We start from the raw sequence: 23,333 nt of genomic DNA, 5'->3' as shown, positions 1-23,333 counted from the left end.
GACTCAGCGTTAGCGTTAGATAGCGTGAGGTCGAGCGTTAACTACCCGTGAATGTCGACAAAGCGCACTATTTAGCACAATTAACAGAGAGAGAGAGATGTCTCCGAGTAAATATGTTATGCAGTGTGAGCGTGTAGTCCGAGCGCCTTGCCTCTCGTAAAGGTACGGTGGGCCTGTTTTGTTCGCTAAGTTGGTTTCGGTGCCGCTGCTAACAGGCTAGGTGGCTAACACTCGGTCAGCGCACTAAACCAGGAAGGAGGGACCCGACGACCAGGCAGCCTGGCCTCAGAGGTTGGTCTACTTCTGCAGACATTTATTCTTAAAAAACGCTTCTCGTCCATTCGTGTGGAAACGCGAACAAGGTAAGCGAGTTTGATTTTGTGGTTGCGCTAATAGGTGGCGAAAAATGAGTAACGTGTTCATTAACGTTGTTGCCTGCAGGGGAAGTATCGATAGCTGCAATCGGTTTTTACTGGACTCCACGGTTGGGGTTGTACATTAAAACAAACCAATCGTTAACACATCGATGTTTAATGTCATTTTGTAAAGATTTTTCTTTCTTTTTTCCATCTCTGTGACACCTGCTCTCCTAACCTCAGGCAGTCTTCTTGCTTAAAAACGCATTCTTAAATGGTAATGGTTAACAAAATTAGTGAACCGATCGAACTCGAGGTTAAAGATGAGTGCTAGTATCCACGCTGACCACGCTTGTTCAAGCGCAAAATGAAATTTGGCTTTTTATGGAGTAGTTATAGGGCTTATTGGTGCATATTGTATAATGCAAAGAGTGACACAAATCCAACACTATTTAAAGGTAACTGAGCATAGACATATAAAATAAATGGCTATAGGCTACGCCTAAGGGTATTTTAGTGCAATCTTACCAACTTGCATTACTCCCACAAATCCAGCCATGTTGTGAAACCCCATTAATTCTCGCCCCTGAACAGCTAACAAGGTGAGGAGTTGACCCACAGTAACATATATTCAGGACTTACCATGAAGTCCTGTAATTTGGCTCATTTTCATGAAAGATGCCTCCCTTTTTTCCTTTCTCTATCTAAAAGCAAAGTTGAGCCACACACTGTAGCTCCTGCAACCTCAATGGTATTAATAAGCTTGTCCTCCATTTCTTACCCCAGCTTGTAGGTTTACACTATACATAATGAAATAGATGTTTTTTTACTGAAGTTCTAATATTTTAACCCACACTAAATGCGTATTCACCTCTATTGGAGTCAGCCGTCATGTGACACCAATACAAATGACTACCAAATTTGCCTCAGTTTACATTACTGCACATACATGCATTGCATGCAACTGCATTGTCTGCTAGTCTTTCAGTTGCTGCCTACATTGGATCTACATTGTTGATTTGACACAAGTTTTTACGCCAGATGTCCTCATTCGTCAGGGCTTGTCGAACCAGGTGTTTCATGTGTAAGTGTTAACTATTATAGGTTAAAAGACAAAAAAAAAAAAACCACAGAAAACCGAGAACAGTCAGTTCGACAAAGTTTAAAATAGGGAATGCAAATATTGTACATGTCTTTAGGATGTATGTGAAACCATTAATCACATTTTGCATGTCACTGTGCATGCCAAATATCCTTGCACAACATACTAACTAGAGATGGCACGATACCACTTTTTTATGTCCGATACCGATACCGATATCATAAATTTGGATATCTGCCGATACCGATATGAATCCGATATAGTGTTTTTTAATCAACAAAACTGTTTTTTAAAATATCTTGCTGCATTTTGCAAGTCTGCAAGTTCATACTCAAGTTTAAAACAACAACTACACTAAAGCTATTCTGTTATACCTGTATACAAAAAAAATATTTCATAGTTCAGCAATACTGATCAATCTAATAAACTTAAACCTACACCATCCTCACTATTCTGGTATTTTAAAGAGTACTTAGCGTAAATATTAAGCAACCTAACTAATAGGGTTCCAACTCCCAGCAACAACAAAAATAAATAAATAAAAAATAGGGAACCACCCCTCACGCTCCACCTCATGATGCTTAATCGACGTAATCAACCTTAATTTGATGAAGTGTGAAAAAAATGCACAGAAATCAATTATTTTTCAAGAAATATTAAATAGATTCAACATCTTTCTTCAACAAAATTGCAGACTGCACAGATGGTACCTTCCCAAAGGAAAAAGTACTATAGCTTACTAGGGTATATATATTAGACTTAATAGTTACTATATACAGTAATGGACTTCTATTCATTTTGCATCAAATTAAGACTTTGGGTGTCAGATAATTATTTATTAAAAGCTCGACATTTTAAATGAGAATAAGAAAGAAAAGTATGTCTTTGTGCCCCCTTTTCCCTGTTAATGCCCTATCGGCCCCCCTGGCTAAACTTTGCTAGATCCGCCCCTGCACAGTTACCAGCGTCAGCTACGTCAGCTATGTAGAAAAAGATCCTGGTGTAGAAAGTAATATTAAATAAATTCTAACAACAGCTTATCAAGCTTAAACGTGCTGCTGTTGTTCAGCCGCTGGTTTCCTCTTTCTGGTGCAAAGTGGGCCAAAAACAAACAAGAGACACGGACTCGCGACAGAAAAGCCGATCAGCTGATCGTTAAGCAGTTTCACGATTGAAGTAGCAGCCGGAGAGCGAGAGGCAGTCGCTTGTTAAGCTTAACGCAGGAATGCTTTACAAACATTCAGAGATGGACTTACACACTTGCTTTACTTCTCTCGGGATAACTTTGTCGGAGATGAAATGCCGGGTTGCTAGCGAAGCTCCAAATGCTATCCAGACCACCGACAGGTCCCGCATGCCACAGCCGCTCTATCACGTGATGCATACTGCTCCGACGTGCTAACGTTCTGAGGTGAGTTACGGCGTGTTGCAAGTTTTGTGAGGTGCTTTCGTGATATTTAATGGATCGGATTACATTTTTTATTTTTCTCCGATATCCGATCCAGTAATTTAGGTCAGTATCGGACCGATACCGATACGTAATATCGGATCGGTCCATCTCTAATACTAACCCCACGTTGCTTTTCGATGCGTCTGCTGGGGTATGAATGTGTGTGAATGTTAGCTAGAAAGCAGTTGGTAGGAAAAGGCATAGAACAAAGTGCTTCTATGAAGAAGTGAATGAGGCAAGTTGTGTAACACGCTTTGAGTGCTCAGGTAGAGTAGAAAAGCGCTGTATAAGAACCAGTCTATTTACCATTTACTTTGTATTTAAAATTGCACAAAGTCAGAAAAGTTTACCGAGTGCGGTTAAATGGTTTATTATCCAAGTTTCTGTGCAGATGGTGATTATGCATCCCTTTGGTTGTGCGGTACCGTTGGATCAGTCTGACAGAGCCAAACCTTCTGATCTTTTTCTTTATCATAGTACAGCATAACAGTTGGCATGGCTGCTATCATTGCCAATGAGAGAGGGAGGGGCTTAACCTGTCTGGTGTTGCGTTTGGATTGTAATATGTGTGAACCAAAAGGTAACTGCTGTTTGCGAATTAATAAAATTAGAATCAGTTATTTAACAAGACTAGTGTTTCTTGTGTTGACTAGTAACGCACACATCCCTAGTTTAAAGTAATGGTGAATAAAACATGAAGTTTATTTAGTTACTTTTTATTAGAGTCAGAAAATAGGATGGTATAAGATTTTCTCGTTGGTAAATATCCTGTCAATTACAAGTTGTTAGCCAATAGTAATGTCGTGTCTTCAGTTATACAGTCAGAGCAACCCCATGCACGTCCAGTGGCGTTCAACAGCGCCAGGCTTCCTTTGCTTTAGCTTGCTTGACCCCAGTTGGAGAGAAGAGGTATCACAATGGTTGTTATCAGTTTTCTTTCTGCTTCAGGCTCTGTACATGCTCACATAAAAAAGGGTGCTTTGCGGGTCATGTGACCCTTGTTCTGAGCAAAATGATCAATGTGAGTGTCACCGCCACCAGTCAGATATGTTATCAAACGGTTATTACCAATGAAATTCAACTCTGTTGCAAATAAGACAAAATTAATGCTGCTGAAAATTGTTAATCTTGAAATTTATCATATAGAGTGGTAAAATAAAGCTTTTGATTTAAGTATTTTTGTCACTGACTGCTCTCTCTGCTGCTGCTGTTGATTTCTAAGTGGTGGCTGCAACTTAGATCCCTGAAACTTAAAAAGTTGTGTTTTCTATGTTTTTTTAGGAGCAGTAGCTGCAGCAGTGTTTAAAAGAAAAAGAAAAAAGACGTAGCAGCAAGTTAGAATCAAGTATAAAGGCATTTATTCATTTGCTCCTTCACCAATTTAACACCTTGTCACAGCAAGACGTCATTCAGTGGTTTTAGTGATGTATTGCTCAACACTGAAGCTCAGTACTGAAATACTTAAGAGTGAAGACACCATTTTGAAATCACCTAATTTAACATGATTTGTTATTCTGGTTCTTCCAGTTTTCACCCATGGATATTTTCCCCTCGCAGCTTCAGTTAGTTTCATTCTTCGCTCATCGTGCTTATAACCGTCAAGCAGCACTTTTTGCTTTTCAGAGTAACCCCAAACCACTTCTACATTATTTATTGCACATTATCTGATAGTTGAGTCGGGGCACGAGAAACACTTTGACATTCAGAGATGGTGTGCGGTGAAAGAGCTGAAGTTATTTGTGCTTGTTTTCACTTCCTTTTTTTGGTCTGGGCCAGTGTGGGTGACGCTTTAGTAGCATACAGTAGGTAATGTTGTGAGAGTCACCTTGCTTTAATTATCATTCAAAACATACATAAAGTCTGCAAAGGGGGCAGACTCAGGGGTGCTGCTTCTGTGAATATAAACTCTTTATAAACTCGCAGCTTTTATAAGCTTAGATTTGCATAAACAGTTTCTTAATGAGAGACTCACTGCTTACACAGGAACCCTTTCATGCAAGGAGATTGTTTTCTTTCCTTGGTATTAGTCTGATTTTTTTATTTTTTTTTCACTGAAGGAATTTTTTGGCTGACCTGAATATTTATCTTTGTTCGAACCGTGGGGACCTCCCCTGTAGGATTTCCTTCATAGGTTTATTCAGGGGACAAAGAAGTATCTGATAATAGGTAGATTCTTCTGAGCAGCCTTGAAAACAAAGCATGCACCAATATCTGATTTGGATCGGATATTACTCAGATTAGGGCTGGGCGATATGACCCAAAATTCATATCTCAATATTTTTTAACTAGATGGTGATATATGGTATATATCTCGATATTTTTTTTAAAGCCATAAAGTAGGAACAAAAAGAGGGTTCATAGTCAAAGCTGTGTCCCAGATGTCACACAGGCACTTTTATTAACATACAGCATAGAAAAAACTACTCAAAAATAAATTGTGAGCATTTATTAAATAATAATCCTCCATAAATAAAAGAAAACTGCTGTTTTTGTGTATAACAAAGAGCTCACAATTGTGCAGTTAAAATGTAAACTAAAAGACGCTGAGCATAATAACATAGGCAGATTTCACAGCTGCTCTGTTCCCAACTTCTACTGCGTGACTGACAGCCTGGAGTTTGAAATCCGCTTCGTAACCATAACCATATAGTAACATAGACTATATCGATATAAAGGATATTGTCACATCTTATATCTCGTATAAAAATATCGATATTTTTAAAAGAACTCGATATATCGCCCAGCCCTAACTCAGATCCTGACTTGGAAAAGTAGATCAGACATCACTGTCAATATGCTGATCTTTTAATTTCCGTTCTGTGTTTACTGGCCACCAGCAGCAGGACATTGGTTACTTGTAGGAGAGCTCACAGCAGCAGTTTGGAGGTACTTTCTGCCTGCTACACGGACAGCTTTTCACATTTTTCCTAAATATGCTCATCTTTCTCTCCTCCACACTGTTTTCCACCAACAAAAACACTCCATGGGGAACGTTGAGGCGAGCGAGATGAACAAGCATTTGTTCAAGTACAGTAAAATTAAAAGCTCTGAATTAAAAGTCAAAACCAGCAGTCAGTTTTCTCTCACTTGACGATGATGATGATGATGGGTCAATCTAACCACTCCCACACACACAAATAATTTTCAAAGCAAGCAGAGGTCCAGGCATGAACCTGTATTGATTATATGTATTGGGTAGATTCAAATAGGAATTATGTTAAATTTAACACGTTAAAGAGAGGAAGTGACCACCTTGATTGATGAGCGATCTCCAGTCACTTTGATTATTTGGATCATCATACATCGCTGCAAGCTGTTGATTGACTAAACTGCCACAAGCAAAAACCCAGCAACCTCGTGGTAGCCAGGGGTGAAAAACAGGGCAAATGGAAGAGATGAAAAATGAAAGTCAGAAATGACTCATTGACTCAGTAAAGGCTTTATGGGCTTATTGCCATGGTTTAAGCCCTGAGAAATTTAACATGAGAAAAACAATCTATAGAGTGAATGAAGAGAGAAAACAAAGTAGTGAATCAGAGAAATAATGCGCCAATAAACTTCTCCTCCTTACAACCCTGCAGGAAATTGCTGCTTTTAACTGAGAAGCAGGCTTTGTTTCATCTGCTGTCTGTCCCACAGACAGAAAAAAAAGACTGAGACAGGCAGCCTTCAACCTGGTCACTACTTTTTACGATGGCCTGTGTAGATAAACAATAATCTTTGTTTCACAGACAAATGGAAAAATGGAAACAAAACAAATTGCAATTTGAAGGAACCCTGAAAAGGGAAAAGGCATGGGTTCTTTTGAAGTAAAATCAGCCATTGAGCATTCTCAAGTTTGGGGGAAAAAAACAAGTGAGGACCTTTTGTGCCCTAGATTTGCACAAATGAAGAAAACTCAAGTGGTCTGCAGTGGTGGTCTAAAAACCTGCATGAAAAACCTTTGTTTAGCAGGTAGAAAGTGGCGTCTCTTCAAACCACAACATTCGGTTAACCCCCCCCCCCCCCCCCCCCCCCCCCCACAGTTGTCATTTCATTGCTGTCTCAAAGTGAGATCTTAAAGGCTTCAGACTTTAGAGATGACAGTTTGACATCATTATCACCCAGGATGCTGCCTCTTAAACATCCTCCTTAGTTCCTGTTGCTGTAAACGAGTTCTCTGCGCTTTACTGCACAAAAGCAGCTCCGCCCGCTACATGCCTGCTGCTTTCTGAGAGTTTGAAAAACACTTGAAACACCCCTGCACCCAATTTAAAGTTAGTGGAGGGTAAAAATACTTGTTACTTTATCAGAAACTGGCTTGTAGATGAGTTAATTCACAATTCACAAAGTGTGGGCTGAGAGAGGTGGATTACAAAAATCTTTTATGTTGTTGATTAAATATTTACGTCTAAAAAAATACTAATGAAAAGTCATAAAACAAAAGCAAAGCTGTTGATTTTTTTTTTTTTTAATTTACCAATAATAATCCTGCTTATTGATAGGAAAATGGAGAGGTGGCTATCAGCAAGCAAAAAGAGCCATAAACGGGGAAAAAAACTGAAAGAAATTCATCATAACATCACAATAAAACTGTGGCTTGTGATTAAAGTAAATTGGGACACGGCGTACTTAAGTTTAGGAATTGTTGCTGTAGATAAAGAAAGTCTCATCGTCTTATCCTGCAGTGTTGGGATAAAACACCATCTGCATCCCCCAAAGGCTTCTTTAATCCCTCACCTCCTCGGAGGTTTCTGTCAGCGTTGATTAATTAGTTATTTTTGGAGTTGAGGTTACTTAACAGGAGACGGCGTCTGTTTACTTCACTGCTGCTCTTTAACTGTCGCACAAAACAATGTTTAGTAGAAGTGGTAAGATTAAAAAAGAAAGAAAGAAGTAATTCAGCGATGAATAGTGTTGGACAAGCTGTCTTAAAGAAAAAATCTACTTGTTGAATTCAGAAGCATTAAAAACCCTTGTTATTATTGCAGTAACTATGGCAACAACCTTTAGGGGTGCATGATTAAACTACCAATCAGTTATTTTGAACATGATTTTTCATTAACTCAACAAAAGATTAATTTTCAAAGCGGATTTTCTTGAACTTCAGCTCTAACTCGAATAAAGAAGTACTGAAGTCACAGGTTCGCAACGCCACTCCCTCAAGAGCAACCGGTGCTCTCCTGGCCTGCAGCTGCTACACGAAAATTTTAAGAGCAGGTGGTAATCATGAATTTCCCTCTGGCTTTCGTAACCCTTCTGATAGATCAGTCGTGTTTGAGATTAAAATCACCCAGCCCTATCATCACTGTGTGTTTAACTGTCAGTTAAGACAAACCTTTAAAGGGTTGTTATACATCTAGAAATTTGATCCTTTATTAGAAAAAGGCGATGAAGGAAAAAAAAAAAAGAGCTTAAAGTTTGGAAGGTCTTAAAACATTTTAAATGTCACCTGTTATTTTTCAAAATTTGTAATTTGCAGTCTTAAATAGCAGCAATATTTATATTTGTAGCTAGTAATGATTAGCATGTTAGATTTTAAAAAGGACGAGAAACTTAAATAGTGATCAGTTGATGTTGATTTACTTTCTTTGTATAATTATTATTATATCGTTATAAAAAATAATTTTGAGTAATTTTTTAACCCATCCATATGTCCCTTTTCTGCTGCTTATGTGGATCCAGGTGACATGATATAAGAGGAGTACTTTGTTTTGCCCTTGTTGGTTTCCCATCATATTGAAGGTGAAAAGAGAATAAATTACCTTCACTCGATTTTAAAAGCATCTAACAGGTGAAACCCAGCAAGAACTCCTTTTTCTTTTGTGTATCTTAAGACACATGAAGCAAAGTTGTCACAGAAGCAAAGTTCACCACAGAGCTGATTCTGTATTTCTCACTGGATTTACTTGATAAATTCGTTTTTAAAGAAACAACAAGCCTCTCACATTTGGACCATGTTGTTTGTATCTTGTTGCCATCTCGGTGGCTCGACTGTGGATGTTGAAGCGTGTCTGATGTTTAGCCAGCTTTCGCTCCTCTTCAGCAACAGCCTGAATATCTTTTGTGCACAGAAGCTCTTCTCCTCCTGTCTCATATTGCTGCCGGCTCTTGTGTATATGTTTACACCTTAATCCAGCTGTCTGCTGCGGTCTTTAAGCTGGCCCATTGGCCTTGGTTTGTTGCCACTGAGTTGGTTGTGATTTATTTTCATGACAGTTCAAGGTCATGGGGGGCCGCAGGGTCTTGGTGATGGGTAAGAAGGTGTTGCGCACATTATTCAGTGTCTATCTGTCAGCAGGTTTTGAAGTGTTTAGCTGCGTAGTCCTGATATATGTTTGTTTCATTTGATGTTTGCCCAACATAACAACCTTTGGTACTTGTTTCATTTGCTTAGTGACGCCTGGAAAGTACATTCTGTGTTCAAGCAGCTGTGTTCTGTGTTTTTTTTTTTTTTTTTTTTGTTTTTTTTGTTTTTTTTTCCCAGGAAAGCAATACTTTTACTGGCCTGAGATCAAAGATGTCAAAGCCTCCAAATTCTCCTGCTCGGTCCCGCTCCAGATCCAGGTCTAGGTCCAGATCCAGGTCCTACTCCAGATCCCACTCTAGAAGCCGCTCAAGATCCAGAAAACGTCGTTACAGGTAAACATTTGACTGAACCTTTGGGTCACAAATATCAGTTTTTACATACTTTGACCTCATAATTAAATAAATAATTGATGGATGGATGGATATCAAAAACAAGGAAAGCATATATTAGGTTGAATATAAATAAATATTTCAGTATGGCTCAGCAGGGTGGCGTTTTTCTGATATGTGCTGCTTGTGCTGGATATTGACACTTATATGACTCCAAATTGACACATTAGGAGGTGCATATGCTTGCTGCCAGCTGAGTCAACTAGTAAGAGTATAATATATAAAGAGCATACTGTAAATGTAGGCTTGCCAAGAGGTCACACACATAAATTACGGTATATTTAAAAAAAAAAAAAGTTGAAGTGAGATGAAATTAAAACTTATAAGATAAAAATATTAAAAATAAGACCACTCTTTCCATTCCGGCTGCCAGATAAGATCAGTTTTAAGTTATCAGATCACTTGAGTCTTAAGATAGCTGGTATTCTCTTAACTTACTGGTTGTAAGTTAAGAGCTGGTTTTGTTTAGCTGGCTCTTCTCTGCTGTCGAGTAAGTCAACCAGTAAGATTGCGTGTACAGTAATTATTGTCGACAATATCGGGAATAAATAAATGTATTGTGTTAGAGCTCTGACTTAAAAGAGGAGGAAGAGGAAGAAGTGGAGTTGAGTAAGAAGAGAGCGCAATGAGGAAGAAATACATGATAAAATATACAAACGTTAAATGGTCGAATATAATTTAAAAGGGGTGATCTTTAAATTAAAAACGAACTCATAATTAACACTTTACAGCATTTTTTTAAAACTATATTTCGTGTAAAGTTCATCAGATCTCATTTATCCTTCATAATTCTCGGGTATCTGGACTATCCCATTAGAAATCCATTGTGGTGTAGAGGGTTAGATGATAGAAGGCTTAGAGGGGAGTGTCTGCCCATTTCTAAAGGAGGTCAAAGCATTCATTTCCAGTAATCTTGCCTAGTTTGACAAACTGGACCTTGTTTGTTTTGGAACATATGATGTTTGGCATATGATGCAAGTAATAGTTGCTGTCATAGATTTTGGCATTTACTATCTAAAGAAAATTCAGTCAAAAATGAGTGCAAGTGGAGTGTATTTGTGTACAAAGGTCTTTGTGGCTTTGGTGTTTACTGAGTACGAAGTAACAAGGAAATGCTCGGCTCGTGTTTCACTCACTATCTGATTCGGCTCATCTTTCAGTGAAGCACTCATGCAAAGGGCTGAGCGGTTTCAGTGAAGATCGTTTCTTCCTAAATTATCTCTCACAAATACAGATGTTTTGCAGCTGCATGTATTTGTGTAGTATGCAGCATTTGCTCAGGTTCACTCTGTGGGTCCTTCATCCTTGACTCAACGCAGCTCATTCTAGGTTTGATTTGCATGATTTGTTTTTAAGCAGTTTGCATCAGCGCACCTTCACTCTAAAAATCTACCGGCGTGCCTTTCTATTTCCAGTCTGCCTGTTTTTGGAGCCAATAAACACATTCAGAGACAGTTGTTAGATTGTTTTCTTTTTTCTTCTTGCCGTATTGAATATCAATGATTTTTCAAAGCAGGAAATAGAAGATAAGTCACCACTCTTGGCCTTGTTGTTATCTCCCTCCCTTTCTGATGCCTCCTCCCTCTGGGTCTACTCGTTTTTCCGACACATTCATTAAGGCCCTCGTGTGCGAACAAGTGTTGTTTTTTTTCCCGTCTTGTATTTGATGCAGCAGAGTCCACAACAGCTCTGTTTCAATGAAAAGGTCAAAGGGGTAAGCAGAGAAGATTTGTTTTCTTTTTCCAGGAGAGATAATCTGTGTTGCATGAGTAAAAGTTTGACTTTGATTTTATCTGGAATGTGTAGGTGAAGTTCCTTAAGTAATTTTGTTGTTAATGTAACCGTTTGCTGAAATGGAACTCTTTTAATCACGGAGATCTTTAATGTCTGTTTTAGTTTACATGTGAGCAACCTGCTGCTCCTTCCAATCAGGCCACAGTGCTCAGTAACTGAGCTCCTGTTGGAGTGTGCACCTACATTAGGGTCTGTGGACCACTATGGTCCGTTTTGTAGCCTCGGAGATCCACGAGTGAATAAAGGTTTTGTGTGACATCCGAGTCTCAAAGGTTACCAGAGCAAAAAGACCTGTTCTTGATTTGGGCTCCATCTGCTGGTCAGGCTGCTGAGGTGTTACTCCTGTATTATGAATCAGTATAAATTTAAGCATTTAACTTGGAGGGCTTCAACTTATTGCTTTCAATGTCTATTTTCTGAGTTGGTTGTTTTTGGCTTGTAAGATGATGATTGTTGCTTAATTTGTTCAGCAGCAGCCCAAACAAAATATAAAGTTTTAAAGCAGACCAGGAAATAATCACATTAAATAATAATTTGTGCAACGGTGACAGTTTTTCCTGTCTTAGAATGGGACTTTGGGAATGTCTATTTACTGTGTGTGTTGGGATGATTCAATCCTCCTTTTTTATTCCCTATTTCTCAGACCTTTAGTTTTTATTAACTGGTGAAAGACCTAAACCTCTTTGGTGGATGCCATTTTTTTTTTTTTTTTTTTTTTTTTTTTTTTACGTGCAGGAATAGATGTTTGTTTTCAAAGCTTTTTGTAGCACCCACAGACTACTAATGCACTAAGATTATAAACCTTTAGGTTTTCAGAAGTTTTCATTCAAATCTTGTATCCACATGTCAAGTAGACCCGGTTGAAATGTGTGATACTTTCCTAAGAAGACAACAGTTTGACAGTGATCTTTTTGTTTGGTGTTGTGTGAATTACCTGTACTGACTTGTTCTTAATGTTATGAACAGCTTTTCACATGTATCTCCTCTTCTCTCTCCCCCCTCCTTTTATTCAGTTCTAGGTCTCGTTCCCGTTCTCGCTCGCACTCTCCGTCCTATAGAAACTATCCTTCTCGGGACTATCAGAACAACAGAGGTGGCTTCAGAGGTTACAACAGAGGCTACCGTAGGCCGTACCACTACCGAGGTAGAGGCCGAGGCTATTACCAACGCGGCCATTACCAAAACAGAGGTGGAGGAGGTTATGGCTATAAGGGTAATTGGCAGGGTGGTGGTGGTGGTGGTGGTGGTGGTGGAGGAGGAGGTGGCGGTGGTGGCGGGGGCGGCTGGCATGATCGGCATCATGACCAGGACCACCATTCTCACAGCCCCAGGAGGGGCCGCTCACGCTCCCGTACACCCAGGAAGCGCTCGGGCAGCCGGAGCCGCTCCCGCTACTCTGATCGTTCGTCTTCTGGACGATCCCGCCATTCTAGGCGCTCCAGCTACTCCTCTCGGTCCCGCTCCTCATCCCCACGCCACCGCAGCAGCAAGGGAAAGCCCAGCAACAAGGATGCTAAAGACAAGCCAGTTGAAAGTCAGGTTGAGAAGTCTACTCCGGAACCAGATGGCAGCGTCATCGAGAAGACTTCTGGAGGCAAATGGATTGACTACGACGCAAGCCCCAAACCAACCAGCCCAGAGACTAAGAAAGAGGACGCGCCTTCTGGTCCTGAGGTCAAAGGGCCCACCAGTGGTGGCACTATGTGGAAAACCATCAGCAGTGTATCACCTCCAGCAAAGAGCCCCACAAAGTCTGGACAAACGGCCTCGTTCAGCGGATTTGGATTCTTCTCAAAGGATGATGTCAAAACTACAGATAAGACTGTGATCTCTGCTGCCTTCAAAAAGTATGTCCAGTACTTTATTTTAGATATTGAAATGTAATTATATTATTTTCTCTTTTTATTTTTCCTAACAAATCATGAACGTTATTTGTCTTTCAAACATGTTTAGCTTTTTTCAAAGATCCTTGGAAGAATACAGTTTAAAAAGGAATGAAACATAAGACTCCTGATTTTAAGTGAATTGAAAATGTAGCCGGCTGTTTTCTGAGAGGAAGTTGTATGAAATCCCACTTACTTAAGACGATGGTGTTGACGTGAGTATATAACCATGAAAATGTGAGTCATGGTCTGTACTGTTTGCATTGGGGATGGGCTTTTTTTTTTTTTCCATAAGGTTGTTTAAGTCAAATGATGACAAGCATCCTGAAATTTGAATTGGCAGGTGATCTCCAAATTTGGTTGTAGTGCTTGTGTTTGTCTGCCTTCAGTCTCTTGAGGAAAGTGAAGGGTAGTTCAAGCTTTTATTTTAAAAAAAAAAACACACTAACTGGGGAATTAAATTAGTGGTCCTGGTTCTTAAAAGCAAATGTAGAAGTGCCTTAAACCTGTTTTAAGGCACTATTTTTCTAAATGGCCAGCAAAGGGTGATGTTTAAGGTTGCAATAGACTTCTGGTTCTATAGAAATATGTGAGAAAACAGCCTCAGCCTCCGTTATTTTGTGGTGACTTTATGATCAACCCTCAGGCCATGCTGTTTAGAATATGAAGCCAATTTGTAAATTATAATAATTTTTGAGTTAGAAAGGACAATTGTTCAGGATTTGCATGTTGGCTCACGAGTAATTAGCCCCAGGTAATTAGCAAATGAGCATGCTGTCAGATCCACCCCTTCACAAACCAGTGGGAGATGCTGCTGTCTAAAACCCTTTAAGCCATTTTTCTTCAGAAAAAGCAAGGTCTGCTGATGGATATTTGAAAATGAAGTCATGAAATTCAGTAATTATAGAGCTCTGAAGGGGCTTAGTAAACAGCCTAACTGCTAAAGTTGATCTGAAATTAGGTGCTTTAGCTCCTGTCCCTTTAATCGAGGAATTACCTTTTCATATTCTGACCTCAATGACTTTAAACTTTGGCGATGTATATTTGAGCACTGACCATTGTAAAAACAAATGGAGACAAAAATAAGGCCGTACCGTACCAATATGCTTTTATATTGTAAGCTAAAGACCCTACAATAACAGACTCCACTTTGGTCATGTAAATGGAGAGTCTTTTTTTTTTTTCACACATTAAGGTTAATTATGGACTTTGACCATTTATATTTACATTATATATTCTATAGATAGATAGATACAGAAAGAAGGCATACATTTTCATTGCTATGCAGATGACACCCAGCTTTATCTTTTCATGAACTCACACAAGTTAGCTGAACTACAGGAATGTATTAAAAACATTAAGTTTCTCTATGACCTCCAATTTCCTGCTTAGAAGCAGTACAATAACCTCTGATAACTGAGGTTTTTGTATGCGACTCTAAAAATCCCTAACCAGATAGTTACTCTGGGTGGCATTAGCTTGGTCCCCAGTAACACTGTGAGGGATGTTGGAGTCGTTTATTAGACAACTAAACAAATGTGTAGGACTATTATATAATTTGGGCAGTGTATCTAAAATGAGCAATATCCTGTCTCAAAGTGATACTGACAAACTAGCTCATACATTTATTACTTCTAGTCTATTTCTGCCTATAAATACACATTCAGATTCATGATTCTGTTTTATTAAGTGTCATTAAGCGATTTTTCTTTCAGAATAAAAGGTAGTTTCAAGATTATTTGTGATACACAAGTTTGACAGAAATGAAAATGAAAACATTAAGGAAGGACAGAAGGTTGGGTAACAGGAAAATGTCTAATGTTTCAGTAAATAATCTTTTTACAACCTGGTTTTAAGCATGCCCATCCCCAGTGTGTATTGTACCTTTCACTTTCAGCTTGTTAGAACATGTTGCACTTGTGTGGTCTTGTTTTCCCTCTTGCATTATTCATCCCAGTCTGAAATTATTAATTTAAATCGTATTATTGGTTCACTTGGAGGTGCGGATGCTAAAGTTCACTTTGAATTTCTCTGTTTCAGGTTTATGGCTGAGAACAAAAACAAAAAGCAGGCAGCTGAAAAGGAGAACAGTCGTGAAAAGGAGCAGATCACTGTAGATAGAGAACAAGAGAAAAGTGGCAAAACTGGAGAGCTCTTCAACCTCTCGTCCTTTGGTGACATCAAGGAAGACAAGACTATGCCTTTCTTTGAGGCTGGAGAAGAAGAGTTCCTCAAATCACACGGGATGAAAGAGGGGGACCTTGAGGAGGATGCTGAGGTAAAACCTGCCCTCGTAGCTCGGGACATGTTCGGGAAATGGGGGGACGAGTCAAGCTATTCAACATCTTACCCGTCCATTAAGGAGAAAGTCCGTGTAGACCCCGAAGACATAGACCCCATTGATGATGTGGAGGAGGAGTTGTACCGAAGCCGCAAACATAAGAAAGAGGAGAAGTCCAAGAAGAAGGAGAAGAAAGAAAAGGAGAAGGCCAGAAGGAGTTTGTCCCCACCAACCACTTCAAGAGAGAAAGACCGGCCACTGTTCCCTGGAGCTTTTCCTCCTCGTGAACAATCGCCCGCACCGCGTCTGTTTGCATCAAAAGAAGACTTTGAGCTCAGAATCGCTTCTTTAGATGAACTTCCCAGGTATGTGCAAATAAACTACAAATAAAATGCGACAGCAAACGCGCTCTAGTGTGAACCCTCATGCGCAAAAGAAGACGTCACACACAACGCGCTCTGTTTAGACGCAGAGCAAACAATATTGTTTGACTGATGGCCCTTAATATAAAGACTTCGGACTTTACGTTTCCCAATTTTTGCTTTAAGTTATTTTGTTATTTACATAATAATGTAAATAACCTAATAATTATCCTTATTGCTGTTTTAGAGGAGCGGCGCTTCAAAGGTTAGCTGCAGATTTCTGTCAGAATCTGCAGATTATACAGTACAAATAAAATGTTCACGTTGTCTTCCCAACAGTTTCACTGACATCTACTCTGGATGGCCAGGAAGCGTTCGCGATGTCTTCTCGGGCGCTTCTCCGGAGCTGATAATTGGCGTCTGTCTTGTGTCAGTGATGTAAAAGACGGATTAATGCGACCTGACTGTTCAAACAGCAGTCGCTTTCTAAAACATCAGATATGTATCGGATTCAGTACCACTTATGAAAGTGACCCAGATCGGATTTGAAAATATCGGATTTGTGCCGTTCACACTGTCACACCATGATCGGATATGGGTTGCATAGGGTCAAAAAAAAATCAGATTTGATGCGCTTTCGCCTGCAGTGTGAACGTAGCCTAATGCTCACGGGCAGTAAAGGTGGCACCAGTAATCTTAAAGCTTAGCTGGACACTTTTCTATTTTTAAGATTTCAAACTACCAAACTAGCAAATCTCTCAATAAGGAAAGAAAGAGATGATTTTTATCGGTGTGACGTTTGCATTTTAAACTTCACAGCTTCTTTAAAAACAAAAAATAGCGTCTGTATTTAACACTGATCTCGAAATTTGGTGATTTTAAAAACACAATATTCCAATGCCATTTTTCTTTCTTTCAGACACTTGAAACATGAACAGACTTCCCTAACATTTGTTAGATGTAGTTATTTATTTACTGTTCAGGGAAGTAGTAGACTACCATCTGGTGGACACGCTGTGCATCGTAATTACATGGTTGAAGGGTGTTTCTCTCTTTTTTTTTTTACTCTTGAGTTTTCATTTGTCAGCCATTATAAATGCAGATACCAAATAGCAAACATTTCATCATATATTTGTTCAGCATGTTTGCATTAATCTTTGCTCCTTCCTTCCTGTTTGCTCTTAGCTCCTCCCTCTCTAAAGATCGCCACCTGCCCCGGGAGCTGCTGAATACCACTAAGAAGGATCCAGAATTTCGCTCCATTTTCCAGCACATTCAGTCCACACAGCTCCGTCGCAGCCCGTCTGAGCTGTTCGCTCAGCACATAGTCTCTATTGTGCACTACATCAAAGGTACAGTGTGTTTGCAGTGTCACGTCCGCGCAAAGGTTTGGGCAAACTGATGAGCTCCGACGATTCATTACTTGCATATTAGCGAGTTATCAGCGTTAGTCTTGTGTGTATTTGGAATAATACCTTTCTGTGGTTTGTCTGCAGCTCAACACTTCCACTCCTCTGACATGACTCTAAGTGAGCGCTTTGCCATGTACCAAAGAAAAGCTGCAGAGGCAGAAATGATGAAGCCAAGGAAGAGCCCAGAAATCCACAGGTAGCCTCCAGAAACGACTATCTGATCATTTTTGATTAATTCATCCAAGAATCTCTGTTCTGAAAACTTCCTACAATCACTAATGAGGCTTTTCCCTCGTCTTTTAGGAGAATCGATGTTTCCCCCAGTGCTTTTAAGAGGCACTCTCACCTGTTTGAGGATTTGGAGGAGGCAAGCTACAAGGTGACGAGCCCTTTTGAAATTTGACGTATGTGGAACAAGCAAATCTGAGACAATCCAGAGCAGCAGTGGTTCAGCTTTGTGCTTTTCTTTCAAAGGATGCGTATTTCTAAATCAAAAGAGCCCAATTGTGTTTTATAAGTGCCAAGCAAGCCCCCCAGCCTATGAGATATGGTTATTGATTGGGTATGTACGAACCCAAGCAAAGGCTTAAAGGAAGTGAATTAAGATCCCGAGTCCAAGCCTCTCAAGGGACGATTATCAGTGCCTTTACCTTGTAAGTATTTTTCCTAAAAAGAAAAAAAATCAAGCCACAAAACTGTAAAATTCAGTTTATTTAAATAAGCTACATGCATGCTGCTGGTTTCCACAGATACTTCCACAAATAGCTGTAAGATATAAACATTTTGTTATCATAGTTTTTCTACATTTGTAACAGTTGCAGATTACGGTAACATGTTTCTTGACCACCTGAGGGAACGCAGTATTTGTATAAGTTGTATACAGTGTGGTGCTCTGTGCATTCATTCAAAAATTTCCCATCAGCCCTGTGAACGGCTGCTTTAACTGTTTGCTAAAATCGAATCTCTGCAGGACCCAAGTAAAAAGTTCAAAGGCGACGTGATGGACCTTCGCCTGGATATTGAAAGACGTAAGAGGTTTGCTGGGAAGGAGCGCGACTTCAAGCGTGAAGGGGCCAGGAGCCCGGGAGGCTCCCAGGGACTGAGTAGAGAGAGGTCCTCTGAGAAATCTGGGAAGCACCACAAGAAATCCAAGTTTGTTGTTATTTATTTGACACAGATTCATAACAGCAGTATCAGTATATCCACTGATTCATAACTTAGTTTTAATGACGCACGTCCTTTATTTTTTGTCACCTGCCTTACAGGAAGGGTAAGAAGAAGCGGGATCGCTCTCCTTCCTCTTCTTCCTCCTCATCCTCCCAGTCCCCTTATCCTCCGCCATTCCGAGGCAAAGAATACATGGGGGAAGGGATGGAGCACCCTGAGGAGGGCTTCAGCCACACACGCTATCCACCGCGGGACTACGCTGGCCCTGGTGACCGAGGCCCTCGAGATTATGAGGGCCATGGCATGGAGAGAGGCCGAGGCCGTGGATTTGTAAGTTCCCTTCATCTTTGAATGTCTCCTTGGCTGTTTTTGTTATTGACATCTTCTTGCGATTTCCTATCCTAATGGCAGTAGACAGTAGACTGCGCTTGTCTGCTCTGTTCCTTCCTCCTAATGCTACGGATCATAATGTGGATGATGACAATAAATGATGATGATGACAGTCTATCATACATATTCCATGCACTACATGGTTTTTATAAAGGTAACGTAGCGCCAGTCAGTGGAAAGTCAGCTCATCACTAAACTCTAGTGTGTGTGTGTGTGTGTGTGTGTGTGTGTGTGTGTGTGTGTGTTCTTGTCTCATTGTCACAGGACCTAGTTATAATCTTCTCCTCCATCTCGTTAGATATCAAAGAGTTTGTCTCAAGACTGCGAGTTTCAGTCCTGCCTGTTGTTTTTGCTTTCAGTTCCCCAGAGTCAGAGGAAGAGGTTGGAGCAGGGGAAATTACCCCGGCAACAACAGCAATGGAAACCCTGCCAACATAAATCCTCCAGTGCGGCCGCCTGACGAGGAGTGGGACCCTGAATACACCCCCAAGAGCAGGAAGTACTACCTGGTGAGTCTCTGCAGCTGCTAATTGATTTACTGGTGTATTTGAAATGGAGGACATGCAAAGCCGAAAAAGTAGTCCAGTGAACAACAGCTGTTCAGTCAGTGCAAGGCATAATCCAAAATATATACTCACTGCTTTATTAGGTACACCTTTCCAGTATTGAGCTGCACATTCTTTGGCCTTGAGAGCTGCTCTGCTGGATTGTGATTTGGTGACTGGGATCATTTGAGTACTTCTGCCGCTGCAGCCCATCTATGTCACGTGCATTCAGCGATGCTCGTTTGCACGTCTTGTGATTGCTTGAGTTATTGTTTTCTTCCTGTCAACTTAACTCACCAAGACCATTCTACTCTGGCATCAACATGACATTTTCATCCAGAGAACTGCAGCTCGCTGGATGTTTTCTGTTTTTCAGACCGTTCTCTGTAAAGAAAATAGTCTGTAGAGACAGTTGTGTGTAGCTTCTGAAATACTTGAACCACCAATAACCATTTAAATTAAAGTCACCTAAATCACTTTTATTCCTTATTCTGATGCTCAGTTTGACCTTCAACAGGTTGTTTTGACTATGTCTAAATGCCTAAGTGCATCGAGTTGCTGCAATGTGATTGGCTGACTAGATAAGTCTTAAAAAGAAGTTGAGGTTTGCCTAACAGAGTGAGTGCTATTCCTACAAAGTTGATTCTGTTGATCTGGATGTCTAATGTTTTTTATTTGTATTTCTTTTTAAGTTTCTGTTTTCAGTTCAGTTTGAGTGAGTTTGCTCAATCCTGTTCAGCTTTTATTGTTTTCAGCGGTTCAGTTGGTTTATAAATATGATGTAGGAGTAATTTGCCAGAAATTCACTGGAGTTTGTCTGAAAATGTTTTAGCTCCTTCAGAAAAGATTTCAGGTGCTTTGGACTTCTTTGATGTTTAAGCGTGTGTGAATGTTGTGGGATAAATAAATCACATCTTTACACTTTCAGCACGATGATCGCGATGGAGAGAAAACCTGGGTTGATAACCGGGGCAGAGGCCGCGGCTCCTTCCCCACTCGCCGAGGCCGCTTCGTGTACCGGAAGGGAGGCAGCAGCCCGAAGTGGACCCACGACATGTATCAGGGAGGAGAGGAGGGGGAGCTGGCAGACGACAGCCTGGAAGTCGACCATAAAGAAGCCAAGGGCGCCGGGGATGCGCCGAGCCTGAAGCAGTAAAGCTCTCGCTCCATCACCTACATGTAGAAGTCCTATCAGAGCGGTTAGAGTGGTGATGAAGGGGTTAAATTTCTGTTTTTTCCATCTTGCTTCATCTCATGTTTTAACGGTTAACATGTTCAGTGAGTTCTCTGTGTAGAAGCGAAAAGAGGAGCGCAACTGTTACTGTGATTGTTTTTTTTGTTTTGTTTAGGTGTTAAATGGTGAGTTTTGATTTGTGTTTATCGCATCGGCAAAGATTCGAAAAGGTAAAAAATGTTTCCGCGGACACGGCAAAAAAGAAAAGAGATTGTGCCTTAGGAAATAATACGGTCACGTGTCCGTCTGATATGTTTGAAGGTGAAAGCGTGTAGGAGAAATCTGATTAATCTGTTTTGGGGGTTTTTGTTTTGTTTTAAATGCATGAGACATTTGATTCATACGTTGCTCAACGGGACCAATCGGAGGCAGCTGCCCGGCTCGCTGATTCGCAGACGTGGCGGTCTCCCCGGGCGTTCGTCACTTCTGCTTTCTGAGCTTTTACACGCAGCTCATCAGCAGCTGCTGCATATTCTCGTTGGTTTGTGGATGTTTCCATAGTAAGACGGATGTGTTTTAGACAGAAAACGCGTGAACATTTTTCCGGCGCCGTCATATCTGTTTAGATAAGAGGCCATGTTTGTCTAGATTTTTAATTAAAATAAAATCAGTAGTGTTACATGACATAATCCATGTATAGAATTAGATCTGAAGCTTTGTAATCCTGCAGTTTTACTTGTGTAAAAAAAAAAACTAACTGAAGAGAAATGTGAAGATTTGTGGTGGAAAAAAAACAAACATGATGTGATGATTTTAAATGGAATCGACCTGAACTAGCAGAACTAGTTTGGCCACATCTCGCCGCGCCCTTCTCGTCCACGTTCGACTGTACATACTGCATGAATCAAACAGGACTGATTTTGTTCGGTCTGATGCTGAAATCTTTTTTACTGTTCAAGAGCTTTGAACTACCCGTCTTTTAATTTTCAATAAATTTTTCTTTGATTCGGGGCATTTTTGTGAGTGTTTTTTCTTTAGAAAAAGAAATAAATGCAGTTTCAGGGGTATATGTTATTACATGTGGGTTACAGATCACATTGAATATACAAAAACACAAAATCTTCACATAAAGTGTATTATCCTAGAGTTATTTATCGACATCTAAAAACATGTTAAGATTTTTGCATATTTTCATGCCTCTGTGCTAATAAATTCTTGTAATTGCTGTGCATTTAATTTAAAAACTATAAGTATTATTCACACGCAGCTAACTCTAAAAGCAGTACAGTAATCAATCTAAAAGAGACATCAATAATTAAAAACTGCAAAAAGTCTCAAATGACATTATAAAGCTTCTCATTTTTCATGAACACTTTTAACCCGTCCCACCCCCGTCGTTATCGATGGTAACTAACAGCGCTTAAGACTTTAAATCTCATCTGATATATATATTTTTTGCGTAAATAATAATAATAATAATAATAATACATTTTATTTAAATAGCGCCTTTCAAAGCACCCAAGGACACTGTACAACAGATAAAAACTGGAAATATACACAATGGTAAAAATAGAAGATAAAAGTTAAAACATACAGAAATTTAAGAATAGGCAATTTTAAACAGATGAGTTTTGAGGGTGGACTTAAAAAGAGAGAATGAACTAATATTTCTGAGGTCCGGGGGTAGGGAATTCCAAAGTCGAGGGGCAGAGCAGCTAAAGGCCCTCCCTCCCATTGTGATCAGACGAGCAGAGGGAACAGAGAGAGAAAGAGAAGATGAAGATCTGAGGCAGCGGGATGGGAGCTTCATCTGTAATAAGTCAGAGAGGTACGGTGGAGAGAGAGAATGAATAGCCTTGAATGTATACAGAATTATTTTAAAATGGATGCGAAATTTGACCGGGAGCCAGTGAAGTTGCTTCAGGATTGGGGAGATGTGGTGGGTAGAAGAAGTCCTAGTAATAATACGGGCAGCAGAGTTCTGGACACGTTGGAGCTTGTTGATAGATTTTTGTGTGAGGCCAAATAATAATGAGTTGCAGTAGTCAATTCTAGAGATAACAAGATTATGGATGAGAATGGCAGTGGCGTGAGGTGTGAGGAAGGGGCGGAGGCGATTAATGTTACGGAGTTGGAAATATGCTGCACGTGTAATATTATTGATATGTGAGTTAAAGGATAATGTGCTATCGAGAATGACACCCAAGCTTTTCACAGAGGGAGAGATAGGGACCAGCGAGTTATTGATGGTGAGAGAGAAGTTGTTAATTCTGGATAGCAGTCGTTTAGTGCCAACCAGAAGAAGTTCCGATTTATTGCTGTTGAGTTTAAGAAAGTTGGAGGAGAACCAAGAATTAAGTTCAGCTAGACAGAGGATGAGGGAGGGTGGAGGAAGAGTAGAGTCAGGTTTGGTAGAGAGATAGAGCTGGGTGTCATCGGCGTAGCAGTGGAACTGAATATTATATTTACGAAAAATATGTCCGAGTGGAAGAAGGTAGATGATGAAAAGAAGGGGCCCGAGGACAGATCCCTGGGGCACCCCAGTGGATAAAGGAGAAAGCTGAGAAGTGAAGGATTTTAATTGAATGAACTGAGTGCGGTCAGATAGGTATGATTTAAACCAGGCTAGTGGAGTGTGAGAGAGACCAATAGAAGCTAATCTGCTAAGGAGAATGGGATGAGAGATGGTGTCAAAAGCTGCACTCAGATCAAGAAGGATAAGGATGGAAAGGAGACCAG

General features: G+C 40.1%; 1 protein-coding gene across 2 annotated transcripts; it reads left to right on the top strand.

Annotated features, from left to right (window-relative positions):
• Positions 1-21,606, top strand: thrap3b (thyroid hormone receptor associated protein 3b). Of its 2 annotated transcripts, none has more exons than XM_004548896.3 (11): positions 1-291; positions 9,375-9,529; positions 12,394-13,227; positions 15,304-15,909; positions 17,092-17,258; positions 17,403-17,514; positions 17,622-17,697; positions 18,289-18,470; positions 18,584-18,815; positions 19,235-19,384; positions 20,349-21,606. In XM_004548896.3, the coding sequence occupies exons 2-11, from the start codon at positions 9,408-9,410 to the stop codon at positions 20,574-20,576; spliced, it is 2,709 nt and encodes a 902-aa protein (XP_004548953.3). In that variant the 5' UTR covers positions 1-291; positions 9,375-9,407; the 3' UTR covers positions 20,577-21,606. The 2 variants fall into 2 exon arrangements, with proteins under 2 accessions (XP_004548953.3, XP_004548952.3); XM_004548895.3 differs by having other exon boundaries at positions 1-362.
• The last annotated feature ends 1,727 nt before the right edge of the window (positions 21,607-23,333 follow it).

Source organism: Maylandia zebra, linkage group LG22 (assembly GCF_041146795.1).
Source record: "Maylandia zebra isolate NMK-2024a linkage group LG22, Mzebra_GT3a, whole genome shotgun sequence".
In the NCBI taxonomy this organism is placed as follows: Eukaryota; Metazoa; Chordata; class Actinopteri; order Cichliformes; family Cichlidae; genus Maylandia; species Maylandia zebra.
The sequence above is the reverse complement of the archived record's forward strand: the minus strand, read 5'-3'. Positions and strand labels throughout refer to the sequence as shown.

Bases quoted from the DNA above. Each gene is read 5' to 3' on its own strand.
- thrap3b (XM_004548896.3), top strand. From the start codon at position 9,408: ATGTCAAAGCCTCCAAATTCTCCTGCTCGGTCCCGCTCCAGATCCAGG. The intron at 17,259-17,402 runs GTACAGTGTGTT...GTTTGTCTGCAG, and splicing joins TATTGTGCACTACATCAAAG to CTCAACACTTCCACTCCTCT. The intron at 18,471-18,583 runs GTTTGTTGTTAT...CCTGCCTTACAG, and splicing joins AAGCACCACAAGAAATCCAA to GAAGGGTAAGAAGAAGCGGG.